This window comes from Chiloscyllium punctatum, chromosome X (assembly GCF_047496795.1).
Source record: "Chiloscyllium punctatum isolate Juve2018m chromosome X, sChiPun1.3, whole genome shotgun sequence".
Taxonomy (NCBI): domain Eukaryota; kingdom Metazoa; phylum Chordata; class Chondrichthyes; order Orectolobiformes; family Hemiscylliidae; genus Chiloscyllium; species Chiloscyllium punctatum.
This window is the reverse complement of record NC_092791.1, coordinates 15,664,907-15,684,342: the sequence shown is the minus strand read 5'-3', so window position 1 is coordinate 15,684,342 and position 19,436 is coordinate 15,664,907. Positions and strand designations below refer to the sequence as shown.

Genomic DNA, 19,436 nt, shown 5'->3' with positions numbered 1-19,436 from the left:
GCTAACATTTCTGTCCTGGGCTTGCTGCAATGTTCCAATGAAGCACAATGCAAACTCAAAGAACAACACCTTAAATTTTTAATTTAAACACTTCACAGCTTCAATCTCAATATTGAATTCCATAACTTAAGAAACTCAGTGTATTATGTCTGTTCTCCATTTTTCTAACATTCTCATCCCCTCCACCCAATACGCACACGCACACACACAGCTGTGCCTTGTTACTTTGCTCTTGATAGAAAGCTCCCATTCTCTCTCTCATTGGCACGTTAACTCTAATCCATTTTAGTTCCACTTTTCTCTTTCACCACTGTTAACAGAGTCTTTGTCTTTTGAGTTGGGACTCTACACAAGGCCTCTGTCAAAAGTATTTTCCAAAATCTGTTTTCCAACACATTTCAGTTCTGAAGAAAAGTCATACTGGATTTGAAGCATTAGTTCCTGTCTTCACAGATGCTGCCAGACATATTGAGTTTCTCTAGCATTCTGTGTTTGCTTCACACAACTCTTGGCTTCACAAGCAGTGCAGACAAATCCCTGAGTAAAAGCAAAATACTGTGGATGCAAGAAGTCTGAAACAAAACACTGGAGGCAATGGCTAACTTCCAAATTGACAACGGGGAGTTTTCCAATAATGAATTTAGGAGTGTGTGTGAGAGAAAGAGAAATTACGAACATTGTGGTAATAGACAGGGTGGCAGAAAGTCCCCTTAGTTATTGAGTGTGTGAAAGAAATCATATGGTAATAACTTCATAAAATCCAAGAGAAACATCCAGTTGTAAATTCTCATCTGCTATGGCAAGGGCAGTCCAGGTGAAGAACTCACTGAAAGTAGTGTTTTCGGGGAAATGGGGGTTTACACTCCTATATCAATATGTTTTTGGGAAAAATCGAAACATTCCTTCACTTAGGGTCATAGAGATGTACAGCATGGAAACAGACTCTTCGGTCCAACCTGTCCATGCCGACCAGATATCCCAACCCAATCTAGTCCCACCTGCCAGCACCTGGCCCATATCCCTCCAAACCCTTCCTATTCATATACCCATCCAAATGCCTCTTAAATGTTGCAATTGTACCAGCCTCCACCACATCCTCTGGCAGCTCATTCCATACACGTACCACCCTCTGCGTGAAAAAGTTGCCCCTTAGGTCCATTTTCTATCTTTCCCCTCTCACCCTAAACCTATGCCCTCTAGTTCTGGACTCCCCGACCCCAGGGAAAAGACTTTGTCTATTTATCCTATCCATGCCCCTCATGATTTTGTAAACCTCTTTAAGATCACCCCTCGGCCTTCGACGCTCCAGGGAAAACAGCCCCAGCCTGTTCAGCCTCTCCCTCCAACCCTGGCAACAACCTTGTTTTCGGAACCCTTTCAAGTTTCACAACATCTTTCTCATAGGAAGGAGACCAGAATTGCATGCAATATTCCAACAGTGGCCTAACCAATGTCCTGTACAGCCGCAACATGACCTCCCAACTCCTCTACTCAATACTCTGACCAATAAAGGAAAGCATACCAAACACCTTTTTCACTATACCATCCCACCATCCCAGGAGCTATGAACCTGCACTCCAAGGTCTCTTTGTTCAGCAACACTCCTAGGACCTTACCATTAAGTGTATAAGTCCTGCTAAGATTTGCTTTCCCAAAATGCAGCACCTTGCATTTATCTGAATTAAACTTCATCTGCCACTTCTCAGTCCATTGGCCCATCTGGTCCAGATCATGTTGTAATCTGAGGTAACCCTCTTCGCTGTCCACTACACCTCCAATTTTGGTGTCATCTGCAAACTTACTAACTGTACCTCTTATGCTCGCATCCAAATCATTTATGTAAATGACAAAAAGTAGAGGGCCCAGCACCGATCCTTGTGGCACTCCACTGGTCACAGACCTCTAGTCTGAAAAACAACTCTCCACCACCACCCTCTGTCTTCTACCTTTGAGCCAGTTCTGTATCCAAATGGCTAGTTCTCCCTGTATTCCATGAGATCTAACTTTGCTAATCAGTCTCCCATGGGGAACCTTGTCGAATGCCTTACTGAAGTCCATATAGATCACATCTACTGCTCTGCCCTCATCAATCATCTTTGTTACTTCCTAAAAAAACTCAATCAAGTTTGTGAGACATGGGAAATCATGTTGACTATCCCAAATCAGTCCTTGCCTTTCCAAATACATGTACGTCCTGTCCCTCAGGATTCCCTCCAACAACTTGCCCACCACCGAGGTCAGGCTCACCGGTCTATAGTTTCCTGGCTTGTCCTTACCGCCCTTCTTAAATAGTGGCACTACGTTTGCCAACCTCCAGTCTTCCGGCACCTCACCTGTGACTATCGATGATACAAATATCTCAGCAAGAGGCCCAGCAATCACTTCTCTAGCTTCCCACAGAGTTCTCGGGTACACCTGATCAGGTCCTGGGGATTTATCCACCTTTAACCATTTCAAGACATCCAGCACTTCCTCCTCTATAATCTGGGCATTTTGCAAGATGTCACCATCTATTTCCCTACAGTCTATATCATCCATATCCTTTTCCACAGTAAATACTGATGCAAAATATCCCTCCGTTTAAGAAAGGACTGCATTTAGTTTCACTTGTTCTGAGCACTTGAATGCCCTACACGTAGGGAGAAAGGCATTCACTAAAGTTGAGATTTCACTGAAAATTCATCCAACCTGACAGCATAGCCCTCAGAAATAAATATTAATCCAGGAGACGTGGAGTATTATAGAGAGGGGGACAGAAAATGAATGGGAAGATCCACCTCAGGTTACAGGTAGTAGTGAAGAAATTAATTTTACAGCATAGCAACCAAACTATTGGGGTGCATTCCTTGAGGTGATGAGTACACACTGACAGAATCTGGACCCATTATAGAAAGCAATGAGGCACCATGCAGTTTGCATATACATATGTTGCATAATAATGAGGACCAGATTAAGGCAGGTGCAGGGCTGACTGAATATGGACAAAATGTTACAAAGACAGAATAACGCTTTTTTCCACACAAGATAATAATTAAATGTAGGCACCAAGGTAACGTGCATGCCAGAAAGAGCCAGTGAATAGAAGAATGCCACAATTATAGGGAAGACGTTGGCAAAACAAAATTGCCTTAATGTGCAAGGTAAGGGACAGAACTTAAGCTCCATGGGTTGGCAAAATGAGGGAAAGATGTCAGAGGCTAAAAAATGTACTCCGAGTTCTGAAAGTGGACCCGGAAGTGAGCATTATCCTTGGAAAAGATCACAAACTTACAGAAGGAATTCTGATCATTGGAAGGGGAGATCTTGAAATAATCCAGAACGAGATGGAAGGGTCAGTAGAGGTCATCATTGGACAAGAACAAGGACAATGAAGTGGGCTGGGAATATCACGGGAAATGGAAGTTTTGGTTGTTGTCCCATTCCTGTCTCAGTTGAAGCAAAATGCTCAGAGACGCAGTAGTTTTACCTCCTTCATCTTTATTCTGGGCTCTGGAGGGGGGGGGGGGCGGTGGAGAGAGAACAATCGCCCATGTGCACATAGACATGAGTTCACTGGCTTCTCTGGAATAGCAGAATCTTAATGAATTATATAGTCATTTACAGCGAGGAGCATCCAGGTAAAGCAACATACATATTGATTGGGTGACTTACCCAATCTTAACCATGTTAACTGGCTTCACATAATGGATACTTTTCCCCTTGTTAAATGACCTTACATAATGAATGTTTCCAATATTGTTAAATGGCTCTACATTATGAATGCTTTTCCACCTTGTTAACCCATTGCCCTTGCCTCCAGCACCCTATTGTTAACTGCATGTTCTTATTTGATCTGAGTCATGCTCAGCTGAGCCTCTTGTTTCATAAAACTCAAAACCTAACTCTTTTCCTACCTGCTCATACCTTATACACTTTCTCATTACGATCGAGATGTTTTAATGGCTATAAACAAATTAGAAGTTGATAAAGGATGACAAAAAGAGTTGGAGAGCTGGGGTGAAAAAATATTGATGTCTACACTAAGATACCATATACAAGACAGCCAGCCTTGTCAGACAGATGGATCTGCATAGGAAACGTGCTTCCTGATAGAACATATAAGGCTAAAGCCAGACTTGTGGTCTGGAGTTTTGGAGAAAAGCTTGCTCATCAAGATGTTACAGTACCTTCCCTTATTGCAGGAAGAGTGAAGTTGAAGATCTCTTTAGCTCTTATAGCGACATAATCCTGAGATCATAAGTCAATTCCACTCCTTCCACCACTGATGGTCAGTAGCAGTAGTATCTACAGGATGCAGTGCAGAAATTCACCAAAGATTTTTAGACAGCACTTTCCAAGCCCACAATCACTACCATCTGGAAAGAAGAAGCTATTAAATACATGGGGACTTCACCCACAGGTTCCCCTCAAAGCCATTCCCGCCCTGTCTTGGAAATATGTTGTCATTCCTTCAGTGTCACTGGGTCAAAATCCTGGAATTTCCTCCCTAATAGTATTGTGAGTCTACTGACACCACATGGACTGCAGCAGTTCAAGAATGGAGCTTACCATCACCTTCTCAAGGGCAACTTGGGACAGGCAATAGTGATGCCCACGTCCCATGAGTGAATAAAAAAAAATAAAAGTTGCAATTTTACAGGGTGAAAACTGTGAAAAGCAAGTATTTTTGAAACCACCAAAAGAAGCAAGTGGTGTAGAAGGGAAACTGTGGAGATTTATGGGTGCAATGACAGAATGGTAATTCTCGGTTAGGTCCATCTTGCTGAAAGTAGGTTGACTTCAGCTTAAAGCAGACCAGCAATGTTCTACTGGTATCACAGAAAGAAATGGCCAGGCATTTTAAGGTGCACATGGGGAGTTTCTATGGAATTTCAGTGATGTGTGGTATTTAAAATAAAAAGGGAATTTACAGTTGGAAGTCAAGCTTTGTGGGCTTTTAAGTATATAAAATTAGACATCAAGCAGAATAAGTCAGGAATGACTTTAAATCAGCAGTCTTAATTGGAAAGTATAAATTGCATCCTGATGCATTGGGTCAGGTCCCCACAAAAAGGTGATTTTGCATCCAAGGAAGGAACAGACAAGAAATTTGATTGGACAGTTAAACTGGATGTACACTCAAACTCAACCCAGTGCCAGTTATGATGTATTGGAACTGAGTGCTGTGATGAAATGTGCTACTGTTGAGGAAGTCTTGAGGGGAGGGTGAATAAAGCATTAAAGAAATTCAGTTTAGAAAAATGCAGACTCCAGTCTTTAGCATTGGCTGACCCAGAAAATGAGGCTCACCCTTTTTATTAGTCCTTCCTTGTTCTCAGCAAAGGGGGTTGCTGAGAAAAGAATGAGAATTGACCTTGCGAGTAAGAAGTAAATCTAAGAAAGATGTCCAAAATAAAGTGGATAGACACAAATCGCTAGCTGTCAGATTGATCCAAAAGAAAAGGTGCTTAAGCCAGTCGGGGGGCAACTATTATAAGCAGTAAGAAAAGGAAGAAAGAAAAAGCAACTTTTGTTGGGGTTACTTTGTGATTAAACATGTCCTAATTTTTTTGTTCCAAACAAAAAAAGCGCAAATACACAAGGTTGATGGTATTATAATAAATATTTTAAAAGTTGATTGGTTGGATTATAAGACACAATAGAGAATATGCTAGCAATTCATTTTGTTTATTTTTGATTAGTTTTGTTCAATGATTGTTTATCAGTCTTCAGAAGTTTTATTTTAAGAAAGGGCAGTCTGTTAATTTAGCAACTTAAGTGGGTGATTGGGATTGATTGATTAATTGTTGAGAGTGTGGTGCTGGAAAAGCACAGCAGGTCAGGCAGCATTCGAACAGCAGGAGAATTGACATTTCGGGCAAAAGCCTTTCATCAGCCCTTCTCATTCCTGATGAAGGGCTTTTGCCCAAAACATCGATTCTCCTGCTCCTCGGATGCTGCCTGACCTGCCGTGCTTTTCCAGCACTACACCCCCGACTCCAGTCTCCAGCGTTTGCAGTCCTCACTTTGGCCTTGATTGATTAATTGATTAGTTAGATAGGGGGCAACAGTTGGGACTGGTGCATGAAGGAACTGTAAGACTGAGTCATTAATAAACTTTGGTTTCTGTCTTACCAACCGGCTTCACATAGTAACTTACCTAGTTGAAACTGTAATTTTTAGTTAATTGTTCAACATAAACTTAGACTCGAGGGAGAAATTAAGATTCCTATACAGGTCAGTCTGCTATAACAGGTGTTTCGTTAACACGAATTTGCTGTAATGCAATTGATGAATTGGGGACACTGTTTCTAAAGCTTGAACTTTTAAAACGTGTGTTGGCTGTAACAAGATTATATTGCCAACGCTTAAAGCGCTGTTTCTAAAGCACGATTTTTCTATAATGCGGGGCTGCACAAGAACCATCGCATTATAAAAGAATTGCCTGTACTCACCCAACTTCCCCAACTCACCAACTCTTGTGCATTCACAGTATAGACAAGCAGTACTGAGAAACACCTGTATATGAGAGGGACGAAACAAAGGAAATTGATTCTTTGGTGAGAGTTGGACATTTATTCTAGGGTCCCAGGTAAGAGTGAACCAGCTTGGTTGCAGAAATGCATTTGTCCTCAATATGTCCTTGCAGATGGGACTTCAAGGTTAAATTGAGGTTGTTGCTCTGAGTTTTGAGGATTGACTGGTATAGATGTTAGAGTGGACTCTCCCACAGCAAGAAAAGCAATCCTTTTTAGCTCTTCTGTCCATGTATTCGTGGAAATGTGGATGAATTCACATAAAAGCTATGCTTTGCAGAGTGATATGTTCTAGAGAGGTGTTTTAACAATCGGTCAAAGAAGCAGCAGGTACAGAAGCTAAACTAGATTTTTAATTCATTCATGGGAGGTGGACATCACTGGCTAGACTAGCATTTATTGTCTATCCCTTATTGCCCAGGGGACAGCTGAGAGTCAAGCATATTGCTGTGAGTCTGGAGATGGAATCTAAACAAATGCGCAATGTTTTATTGGTGTTAGACAGAAAACTTTCTGGCATATTTATGTTGTATGTTGATTACCATGTCTGGTGTTGGCATTGTGGAATTTGTAAAATGTGTTATTTATAAAATTAGAACTGAATATAAAAATGAATGAATTGAGGCTTTCAAATATCCTTGTTCAAATATAAACCAGAATAGGTCGCAAATAACTTGAAATCAATAGTGTTGTTTAGAGTGTTGCTTTTATCCCAGTTAATCATCTAAAGTTAAGACAGAAAGCTGTTATATCTAAAGAAGAGACAGAACAGTTGTAAAGATTGATTGTAAGTTGAGCTAGTTATGTACTTCTCTTGTCTAGTTAATGTTGGAGTTAAGTACTTAATAAAACTCCCTGAAGTCAAGAACATTTTAAGGGCAAATAAGTTATGGAAACTAAACCTGGTGAGCATGTACTTGCTGGGAGGGAAAGGAAATCTCTAAAGTTAATTGGATAGATGCAAGTCATCAACTGTTTTTGTATATGTATTTCTTTCTGTAAAGCACTGTTCAGGATCTTAGAGGGCAGATGTCTTACAATGTAGTGGCTAAGCGGGGTGCACTTTGGGACCAGTGATCATAATTCTTTTAGTTTTAGTTTTAAAAGAACACTTTTAGACATGTTCTAAAAGTTCAAGTTTGAAATTGGAATAAGGGCAATTTTGATGATACAGATAAACAATTCTTTATTTGAAAAACTCCAAAATCCAAAGCTTTTTTTGTGAAGTTTTTTTTCTCCATAACAAAGTTGTTTGGCATGCAAACAGTTAACCCAGCTCACACCCACTCAGATGTGACATGGGCGTGTGGTCCTGCACTGGCAGGCGTCAAGTCTGTCTCAGGGCTCGTAAGTACTCACAGGTGTGTCTGCTGTTCGGTCAGATTTTTTAACTTCACTGTTGAACTGTCACTTCTTCCGAAATCTGAAGAATTACGAAAACCAGCTGGTCCCAAGGGTTTCAGATAAAGGATTGTGTACCTGTATGAGGCAAGAACTTTCAAAACTTGATTGGGAGAGGCTATTCACATATAAAGTGAGGGCTGGAAAGTGGGAGGCCGTCAAAAATGAGATAACGAGAGTCCGGAAGCAGTATGTTCCTATTAGTGTAAAGGGCAAGGATGGTAGGTGTAGGGAATGCTGGATGACGAGAGAAATTGAAGCTCTGGTCAAGATAAAGGAGGAGGCATATGGCAGGTATAGGAAGCTGGGACCGAGTAAATCCCCCAAGGAATATAAGGACAATAGGAATATACTCGAGGGAAATCAGGAGGGCAAAAAGGGACAGGAAATAGCTTTGGCAAATGGAATCCAAAGAAATTCTACAAATATATTCTGGGCAAAACAGTAACTCAGGAGAGAATAGGGCCGCTTAAAGATCAACAACTATCTTTGTATGGACCCGCAGGAAATTGGTGAAATATTAAATGAGTATTTCAAGTCACGATTTACTGTGGATAAGGATATGGAAGCTAGAGAGGTTTGAGAAATAAATAGTGATATCTTTAAAAGTGTTCATATTACAGTGGACGTGGTGCTGTACATCTTAAAACACAAAGGTGGATAAATACCTAGGACTTTATCAGGTGTATCCCAGAACTTTGTGGGTAGCTAGGGAATTGATTGCTGGGCCACTAGCAGATATATTTGTATCATCAACAGCCACGGGTGGCTAATATTCTTAGTATATTGCTATTAATTAAGAAAGGTGGTAAGGAAAAGCCAAGGAACCATAGACTGGTGAGCTTGACATCAGTGGTGGATAAGCTGTTGGAGGGGATTCTGAGGGATAGGATTTCCATGTAATTGGAAAGGCAAGAACTGATTAGGGATAGTCAACATGGCTTTGTATGTAGGAAGTTGTATATCACTAACTTGATTGAGTTTTTGGAAGAAGTGACAGAGGATTGATGAAGGCAGAGCAGTGGAATTGTCTATGTGGACTTCAGCAAGGTGTTTGACAAACTTCCGTATGATAGACTGGTTAGCAAGGTTAGATCACATGGAATCCAGGGAGTGAGAGGCACTTGAATACAAGAGTATACCTGGCTTGAAGGTAGGAGACAGAGGGTGATGTTGGAGAGTTAGTTTTTGGACTGGAGACCTGTGACCAGTGGTGTGCTGCAAGGATCACTACTGGGTCCACTGCTTTTTGTCATTTATATAAATGATTTGGATTTCAAAAAGGAGGAATGGTTAATAAGTTTGAAGATGACAGCAAAATTGGTAGTGTAGTGGACAGCACAAAAGGTTTTCTCAGAGTACTTGATCAGATGAGCTGAGGTGTGGCAGATGGGGTTTAATTTAGATAAATGTGAGGTGTTGTATTTTGGAAAGGCAAATCAGAGCAGGGCTTATACACTTAATAGAAGGGTCTTGAGCAGTGTTGCTGAACAAAGAGACATTGGGGTGTAGATTCATAGTTCCTTGAATCCCAGGTAGTGAAGAAGGCTTTTGGTACACTTGCTTTTATTGGTCAGTGCATTGAGTATACAAGTTGAGATACCATGTTATGGCTTTACAACTTTTGATTAGGCCACTTTAAGAATACTGCATTCAATTCTGGCCTCTGTTCTATAGGAAAAATGTTGTGAAACTTGAAAGGGTGCAGAAAGGATTTACAAGGACATTGCCAGGGATGCAGCCTTTGAGCTATAAGCAGAGGCTGTTTTCCCTGCAGTGTTGGAGGCTGAGGGGTGACCCTATAGAGGTTTATAAAATCATGAGCATGGATAGGGTGAATAGCCAGAGTCTTTTTCCCAGGGTAGGAGGGTCCAAAACTAGAGGGCATAGGTTTAAGGTGAAAAGGGAAAGATTTAAAAAGGACCCGAGGGGCAACGTGTTCGCGCAGAGGGTGGTGCATGTATGGAACGAGTTGCCAGAGTAAGAAGCAGAGGCTGATACAATTACAACATTTAAAAAGCATTTGGGTGGGTATATGAATAGAGAGGGTTCAGAGGGATATAGGCCAAATGCTGGCAAATGGGACAAGATTTATTTAGGATATCTGGTCGGCATGGATGAGTTGGACCAAAGGGGCTGTTTCTGTGCTGTGCAGCTCCATTATTCTATGTGGAGGATTGGGGGTCTGTTAATTATATGTTTATTGTGTTTAATTGTAGGAAGGTGGAGATTTAGTTGTTGTCCTGTAAATGGGCACAAAGCGAAACTCAGGTTGCTAGGTTTAAAGTTGCATGTTTGTACTGCGTAACTCCCTGAATAAATGCTTATAAAATGGTGTAAAGAACGGCTCCAGTTTTATCTGTCACCAGTTGATTCTCCGGAGTAGAACAAAACAGAATAACAGATATGTGGGCTGAGAAGTGGCAGATGGAGTTTAATTCAGATAAATGCGAGGTGCTGCATTTTGGGAAAGCAAATCTTAGCAGGACTTGTACACTTAATGGTAAGGTCCTAGGGAGTGTTGCTGAGCAAAGAGACCTTGGAGTGCAGGTTCATAGCTCCTTGAAAGTGGAGTTGCAGGTAGATAGGATAGTGAAGAAGGCGTTTGGCATGCTTTCCTTTATTGGTCAGAGTGTTGGGAGTTTGTAGGTCATGTATAGGACATTGGGTAGGCCACTGTTGGAATATTGAACGCAGTTCTGGTCTCCTTCCTATCGGAAAGGTGTTGTGAAACTTGAAAGGGATCAGAAAAGGTTTACAAGGATGTTGCCAGGGTTGGAGGATTTGAGCTATAGGGAGAGGTTGAACAGGCTGGGGCTGTTTTCCCTGGAGCGTCGGAGGCTGAGGGGTGACCTTATAGAAGTTTACAAAATTATGAGGGGCACGGAACGGGTAAATAGACAAAGTCTTTTCCCTAGGGTTGGGGAGTCCAGAACTAGAGGGCATAGGTTTAGGGTTAGATATAAGAGAGACCTAAGGGGCAGCTTTTTCACACAGAGGGTGGTGCGTATATGGAATGAGCTGCCAGAGGAAGTGGTGGAGGCTGGTACAGTTGCAACATTTAAGAGGCATTTGGATGGGCATATGAATAGGAAGGATTTGGAGGGATATGGGCCGGGTGCTGTCAGTTGGGACTAGTTTGGGTTGGGGTATCTGGTCGGCATGGACAGGTTGGACCGAAGGGTCTGTTTCCATGCTGTACATCTCTATGACTCTATAAATCAAACAATCCAAATAGTTTTTATTTAATTGTACAAGATCATGAATATATTAACCCTTAAAATTAACGATGATCCTGCATTGTGCTTTCACAAGTGCAAGCATCACCTCTGTTTTAAAGAAAACTCAATTTTTACTTGACCGAGCTGATTTGTATGTTAGAACAATTGAATGAGGAGGCCATTTGACAGATTATGTATATCCTTGATCTTTGAAAGAGCTACCCTTTTTGCCAATTGCTTGAAATTTGTGAACTCTGAATTTCTATCTCTCTACACTATTGAGACTCCTTGTTATGAAACTGTTTTAACATTCATTCATGGAATTTGAACATTGCTGACTGGGCCAGCATTTATTGTCCTTCTCTAATTGCCCCTTAAAAAGGTCAAGGTGAGCTGTCTCTTGAACTGCTGCAATCCATGTGCTATAGTTAGCCTACAATACGCTGAGGGAGGGAATCCCAGGATTTTGATTCAGCGACACTGAAGGAGCAGCAATTCAGAAAAGCGGCCTTGAAATGTGAATCGTTATCAAGCCAATATTTTACATTACACCAAGTGGATTGTTTCTGAAATGTCTCATGGTGAATTCTCTATTTTCTCACAGTACATCCAAGCAGAGCCACCAACAAACAAGTCTCTTTCCAGTCTGGTTGTCCAGCTGTTGCAGTTCCAGGAGGAGGTGTTTGGAAAACACGTAAGCAATGCACCTCTTACCAAATTGCCAGTAAGTACCACAATCCATTTCCGTCACAGGTGTGTGTGACCATTAGCACTGGTTTAACTAGGCACTGGAGGAGGCCATTCAGTATTTACAGCCTGTTTTGCCATTCACTTGGATAATGATTTGTATCATAACTCTATCAGCCCACCTAAATTCCAAAACTTTTAATCTCTTTATCTATCAAAAATCTATCCGTCTCTGTTTTGAAAGATTCAGTTCAGCACCAGACTCAAACAGTTTCTTGGGAGAAAGGTTCAGATTTCTATCCTGCCATTGTAGGAAGAAGTGCTTGCTGAATTCACCCCGAATGACCTGGCTATAACTTTTATCAACTTGTTGTGAAAGCACTCCACCATAGAAAAGAGTTCCTCTTTATCTACTTTATGAAATTCTGTAATCATGCTAATATTTCAATTAGATCGCTCCTTAATTGCCTATATTCAAGAGAACACAAGCCTGTATGGTTATTTGCTATCAATGGGGGGAATCCATAATCAGAAAAAAAGTCCACAAGCACTTTGAGAGGAAAAGACAGATTTGTGTTCAACTAATTGAATGTTTTGATGTTGTAACAAAGGCTGATGAAAAGAATACAGTTTATGGTGTCTATATGGATTTTAAGTTGGTTTTTTACAAGGTACCACATAGATAGCTGGTGAGCAAAATTGAGGCTTATGACATAGAGGAGTCATTGTTATTTGGAATGGAAGATTGGCTTTAGGACAGAAAACATGTCGTGGTAGTGGGTTATTTCTCACACTACAGAATGTGACATCCTGCAGGCATCAGTGCTAGGATCACTGCTTTTTTTTTGCTAGGTATGAATGACTTGAATTTTGAAATACGAAGTAAAATTTCAAGGTTTGCTGATGATACAAATTCTGGAAGTGGCAAACAGTGAGAATGAAATGAATTCCCAGCAGCAAGATGTTTATAGGTAAGCAGAATAAACAGCCAAATGGTAGATGGAGTTTAGTGTAAAGACATTTTGAGGTGATGCATTTTGAAAGAAGCGATAGGGAGAGTCAGTTTGTTTAATTGCACAATTTGAAAGAGTATGCAGAGAGACCTGGGAATTCATATACAGCGATCTTTGCAGGTGGCTGGACATAGAAGTCAGCAAAACATGTAGGATATTGGGATGCATATATGGAGACATTGAATTCAAAAGCAGAAAGTGATGCTGACCCTTAATAAAGCTTTGGTTAGGTCACAGCTCAAGTATTGCATCCAGTTCCAGTCACACTTTAGAATGCAAAGAGGATTTATCAGACAGGTTACAGGAATTGGGGCTATTTTAGTTACGAGGTTAGGTTGGAAAGGCTGGAGTTATTCTTAAAGCAAGAGAGATTGAAGGGAGATTTGATTGATGTGTACAAAATTATGACAGGCTTAAGATCAAACAGACAAGGAAAAAAGCATTGCACTTGGATGTTTCCAAATCAAGCTCAGCTCAGTAACACTGTTCAAGGTTTGTGTAAAGATTTGTAGCTCAGGTGCTGTTTGCAGTTGTTGTGGGTATGTTCACCAAGCTGGGAAGTTGGTTTGCAGATATTTCGTTCCCTTTCTAGGTGACATCCTCAGTGCTGTGGAACCTCGTGTGAAGCGCTGCCAAACTGTGTCGATTGGAATTTATGTGGTTTCATTCCGGTTTCTTCCAGTTGTCAGTTCCAGTTGTTTGTTGCAGTGGTCGGTATATTGTGTTAGGATTGAACCCTCCACTATCACCTGATGAAGGCGCGTCGCTCCGAAAGCTAGTGTGCTTCCAATTAAACCTGTTGGACTATAACCTGGTGTTGTGTGATTTTTAAGTCGGTATATTGGGTTTAAGTCTATGTGTTTATTGATGGAGCCCATGAATGAGTGCCAAGCTTCTAGGAATTCTCTGGCTGCCTTCTGTTTGACTTGACCTATTATTGTTGTGTTGTCCCAGTCGAATTTGTGGTCCTTGTCATCTGTGCGCAAAGGTACGAAGGATAGCTGGTCGTGGCGTTGAGTGTCTAGTTGATGTTCATAAATGTGGATCGCTACTTGTCTGCCTGTTTGTCCTATAGAGTGTTTTGTGCAGTCCTTATACTATGTTTCTGTAGTGGGCAGAATCCCTAAAATTATACAGCGTATCAGGACCAAATTTAGCACCATGATTCTGTGACAATCTATCCCGGCCTTGAATGCATCTCCATTCAAGTTGAATTGATCAAAGGTAGTCTCACACAGAGAGCACAGATTTCAACGTAATGCATTTTGTCAACTGTTGTACGAGAGCCACTTTGATGAAGGAAAGAACCACTAAATGAACATCAGTACTCTCCACTGTCCTCTTCAAATTTTTCTTGTTGAAATATTTCTTAACTCCAGTTTATTAAGTTAACATAGATCCTGCTTCCAATGCATGGAAGTAGATTTGTGAGATATTGCAGCATGTGGCAAATGAGTAGGAAAATGGGATTAAACTGGATTGGATAGTGAAGGCTGCATTCAGTGAGAAGGAGAATGGGACTGGACTGAGTGGGATATTCAAGGGTGCAGGCAGGGAGAAGGAGAGTAGGATTAGACTGATGGGGATATTAAAGGTTGTGAGACGTGAGGGGGAGTCTGGGAATAGTGTTGGGAGAATATTAAAAGATTAAAAGGGAATGAATGACGAGTGGGATTGCGCTAGGTGGGATCATAGAGAGTGTGAGGAGTAAATGGTAGAGCAGGATTTGACAGGCTGCGATGTTAGTGTGCTTCATGAGAAAGAGAGTGGGATCAGACTGGTTGAGATATGAAAGAACGTAAGGAGAGTGGCATATGAAAGCATATTTGTCATTAAGGAGAGTGGGATTTGGCTGGTTGGGATGATGCAGGATTGTAAAAGTGAGTGTAAAAACAGTAGACAGCTCAACTTTGTCAACCTCCTATGCTGCAATCCTGGTCAGGAGATATTAAAAAGAATTGGAAGTTACTCTTTGCAGAATCTGTTAAGGAAAGCAATGGATTTAGTTGAACATGTAACTCAGTTCATTTAAAGCACCTGTTGAAGAGGGTCTTGTAGAACAATGGTAGTATTTCTGCCTCTGGGCCAGAAGCTCCCGGTTCAAGACCCAGCTGCCCTGGAGGTGTGCATAACATGTTCAGACAGCTTGATTAACAATAATTTTTTAAGGCACCTGTTGATAGGCGATTTGGAGACTCTCCACTATCTTCTCATATCCATTGCCTACCAGATAGACTCATTGACGTTTACAACACAGAAGGATGCCATTCGGCCCATCGCGTCTGCACTGGTCAACAAAGATCTGACTACACGAAACCCATTTTTCAGCTTTTGGCCCATAGCCCTGGAGGCTATGGCGATGTAAGTGATTACATACTGCTTAAATGTTTTGAGAGTTTCTAACTCAACCACCCTTTCAGGCAGTGAGTTCCAGACTCCCACAACCCTCTGGGTGAAAACATTTCTCCTTAATTCTAAGCCTTCAATTCTCAACTGTAAATCCATCCCCTCTAGCTATTGACCCCTCTACTAATTAAAAAAATGCCTTCCTATCTGCCTATCTATCCTCCTTACAATCTTATGTGCCTTTCTTAGGTCCCCTCTCAACAATCACTGCTTCAAGGAAAACAACCCCACCCTATCCAATCTTCCCTCATAGCTGGATCCTCCAGCTCAGGCAGCATCCTGATGAATATCCTCTCTAGTGCACTTACATCCCTCCTTTAATGTGACCAGATAATTGAGTTTCCACTGAAGGGACACAACGAAAAGAGTGAAAGGAATCCCTGAGAGAAGAAAAGTAAATTATATGTTCACTCCAATCCAACTGAAATTTCTGATTTAATAGTTTGTAATGATCTTTCCTTCTGAAAGCTAAATGAAATATTTCCAAATGCAACTGTTGTGGCCTTCCTGAAAATTCACAGATGTTGACTGTTCTTACTGCAAGTATTCTGCTCAGGTTGAGAGGTATGTTCCTGCAGTTCAAATACAAATCGCTCATCCTTGAAGCGATCTGTCCCAACTGGCACTCTCTCTCCTTGCAGCAGGGAAAACAAAACATTCGTCAGGTTGTGCAAGGGCAGAATTAAAACAACCGTTTAAATGTGGAATCCCTCCAGCACACCCCAAGACCTCCTGAAAGCTTCCATTTGAGCCACATTGCTCCAACATTTATACATGAACACTTGCCTTCTATGTCAGTATCGGCTTCCTGCAAACAAAGATATTTGTGGAAACTTGTACAAGATTAATTGTATTTAAGGAAATGTTTGGAGACAGAAATATTAACACCTTCAGTTGGATTTGACTATCATTTGGTGCTGGTACTAAGGTGCTGCCTCTTTTTTCCAGATGAAATGTTTCTTAGACTTCAAAGCTGGTGGAGCTTTGTGCCATATTCTAGCTGCTGCTTACAAATTTAAGAGTGACCAAGGATGGTGAGTTGGTTTTCTTTGATACTGTCACCGTTCAAACACATTTTACAGCACAGTTAATTTTCTTCACACCACTGCAAGCTGTACTACTGTAATAGTATTATCATACGTATCCAAAGGTGGGGTTGTAGCATTGTTGAAATGACCCTACTGTTATGGACCAGGCCAGACCCTAACTTTACTAGTTGTTTGAAGCAGGTGTAAACAGAATATGGAAAGATATTCTGGGGTGGTGATGGACGATACTAATTTTCCCAACATTGACTGGGATTCACTTAGTGCTAGGGGTCTGGATGGAGCAGAAGTTGTAAGGAGCATCTAGGAGGGATTTATACAGCAGTATGTAAATAGTCCAACTCAGGAAAGGGCCATACTGGACCTGGTGTTGAAGAATGAGTCCGGCCAGGTGGTTGAAGTTTCAGTAGGGCATTAATTTGGGAATAGTGATCACAATTCCGTAAGTTTTAGAATACTCATGGACAAAGATGAGCGTGGTCCTCAAGGAAGAGTGCTAAATTGGGGGAAGGCCAATGATACCAAAATTCAGCAGGAGCTGGGGAATGTGAATTGGGAGCAGCTCTTGGAAGGTAAATCCACATTTGATATATGGGAGGCTTTTAAAGAGAGGTTGATTAGAGTGCAAGACAGACATGTCCTTGTGAAAATGAGGGATAGAAATGGCAAGATTAGGGAACCATGGATGACAGATGAAGTTGTGAGACTAGCTAAGAGGAAAAAGGAAACATACACAAGGTCTAGGTGACTGAAAACAGATGAAGGTTTAGAAGAATATTGGGAAAGTAGGACCAATCTGAAATGAGGACTTAAGGGGGCTAAAAGGGGTCATGAAATATCTTGAGCAAAAAGGGTTAAGGAAAATCCCAAAGCCTTTCATTCGTAGATAAGGAGCAAGAGGGTAACTAGAGAAAGTGTTGGCCCACTCAAGGGAAAAGGAGGAAAGTTATGCGTTGAGTCAGAGAAAATGGGTGAGATTCTTAATGAGTACTTTGCATTGGTATTCACTGAGCAGAGGGACATGACAGATGTTAAGGTTAGGAATAGATGTTTGATCACTCTCAGTCAAGTTGGCATAGGGAGGGAAGAAATGTTGAGTATTCTAAAAGGCATTAAGGTGGTCAAGTCTATCCCAGGATCTATCCCAGGTTACTGAAGTAAGCAAGAGAGGAAATAGATGGGACCTTAACAGATAGCTTTGCAGCATCCTTGAACACTGGTGAGGTCCCGGAGTACTGAAGAATTACTAATGTTGTCCCCTTGTGTAAGAAGGGTAACAGGGATAATCCAGGTAATTATAGACCGGTGAGCCTGATGTCAATGGTAGGGAAGCTGCTGGAGAAGGTACTGCGGGATAGGACCTCTTTACATTTGGAAGAAAATGGGCTTATCAATGATAGGCAACATGGTTTTGTGCAGGGAAGGTCATGTCTGACCAACTTAATAGAATTCTTTGAGGAACTGACAAAGTTGATTGATGAGGGAAGGGCTACAGATGTCACATTCATGGACTTCAGTGAGGCATTTGATAAGGTTCCCCATTGAAGGCTGATGGAGAAAGTGAAGTCGCATGAGGTGTACTAGCTAGATGGATAGAGAACTGGCTGGGCAGCAGGAGACAGAGTTGTAGTGGAAGGGAGTTTCTCAAAATGGAGAACCGTGACCAGTGATGTTCCACAGAGATCCGTGATGGGACTATTGTTGTTTGTGATATACATAAATGATTTGGAGGAAGGTATAGGTGGTCTGATTAGCAAGTTTGTAGATGACACTAAGATTGGTGGAGGGGCAGATAGGGGACTGTCAGAGAATGCAGCAGAATATAGACAGATTGGAGACTTGGGCATAGACACGGCAGATGGAATACAATCCGGGCAAATGCGAGGTGATGCATTTTGGAAGATCCAATTCAAGAGCAAACTATACAGTAAATGGAAAAGCCCTGGGGAAGATTGATGTGCAGAGAGATCTGGGTGTTCAGGTCCATTATACCCTGAAGGTGGCAACGCAGGTCAATAGAGTGGTCAGGAAGGCACACGGCATGGTTTCTTTCATCGGATGGGGTATTGAGTACAAGAATTGGCAGGTCATGTTACAGTTGGATAGGACTTTGGTTTGGCCACAGGTGAAATAAGGAGGACACTAGCTGTGAAGAGAGGTTGAGTAGATTAGGATTATTTTCATTAGAAAGACAGAGGTTGAGGGGGGACCTGATTGAGGTCTACAAAATCATGAGAGGTACAGACAGGGTGGATAGCAAGAAGCTTTTTCCCAGAGTGGGGGACTCAGTTACTGGGGGTCATGAGTTCAAGGTGAGAGGGGAAAAGTTTAAGGGGGATATGTGTGGGGAGTGCTTTACGCTGAGGGTGGTGGGTGCCTGGAAAGTGTAGCCAGCAGAAGTGGTAGAGGCGGGCATGATATTCTAAAGTGGATATTCCAGGAGTGATGCAACTGGTCAAACCACTTAGTTTTAAACAAAATAGACTTTAATTATGAGATTGCCAAATGAAACACAAACAAAAGAGAACAGAATATAGAAGGAGCTTAACCTATCCAAAAACCCAACAGACTATCCTAACTTATTGATATTGTTCCAAATACTTGCACCAATCCCCAGAAACACCTTTTGGCACAAAAGGTAAAATCAAACACAGGGCTTTACAGGAGAGAGTGAAATGGCAGAGAGATTCAGCATGGAACACCCTCTTCCATGTTTCTGTTTCTTGGACCAGCAGCCTCAAACTGACTGACTGCTTTCAGTGAACACCCAAACTGCTAAAGGTCAAACCAGAGAAAAGCTGAGCTGGGAGAACTGGCAGCTCCCCTTTAATTGTACAGGTGATTTTTTTTTTAAATAACTTGAAAACCTTTTGCATGAGACAGTGTCAGTTAGCAATAATCAAACTGGCCCTAAAACTTAGACTTTTCAGAATTGCTGTTTTTACGACCTCTCTGGAAAAAAAGGCCAAGGACAGCATAACCTTGTTAAAGGAGCAGCATTGTACACTACATTACACAGACCATTATCCCAACTATCTCATTGTATTAATACAAGCAGATCTCATTCCCTCTGAACTGTCCCAGGGATCACTGATGGAGAAATGTACTATGTGAAGTAATCCAGTGATGCATGACAGATCTATTCTT

The 19,436-nt window shown here is 41.5% G+C and overlaps 1 protein-coding gene across 8 annotated transcripts in view; it reads left to right on the top strand.

The window, feature by feature from the left end:
* The window catches only part of LOC140471202 (SWI/SNF complex subunit SMARCC2-like), a 170,231-nt gene that overhangs the window by 13,453 nt on the left and 137,342 nt on the right, over nt 1–19,436 (top strand). For 7 of the 8 annotated variants that reach the window (XM_072567113.1, XM_072567110.1, XM_072567114.1 and 4 more), the window contains exons 2-3: nt 11,742–11,861; nt 16,192–16,277. In XM_072567113.1, the coding sequence (XP_072423214.1) occupies nt 11,742–11,861; nt 16,192–16,277 (206 nt within the window). Of the gene's footprint in view, nt 1–11,741; nt 11,862–15,067; nt 15,199–16,191; nt 16,278–19,436 lie in introns of all 8 variants that reach the window. The other variant, XM_072567115.1, reaches the window with a different exon arrangement.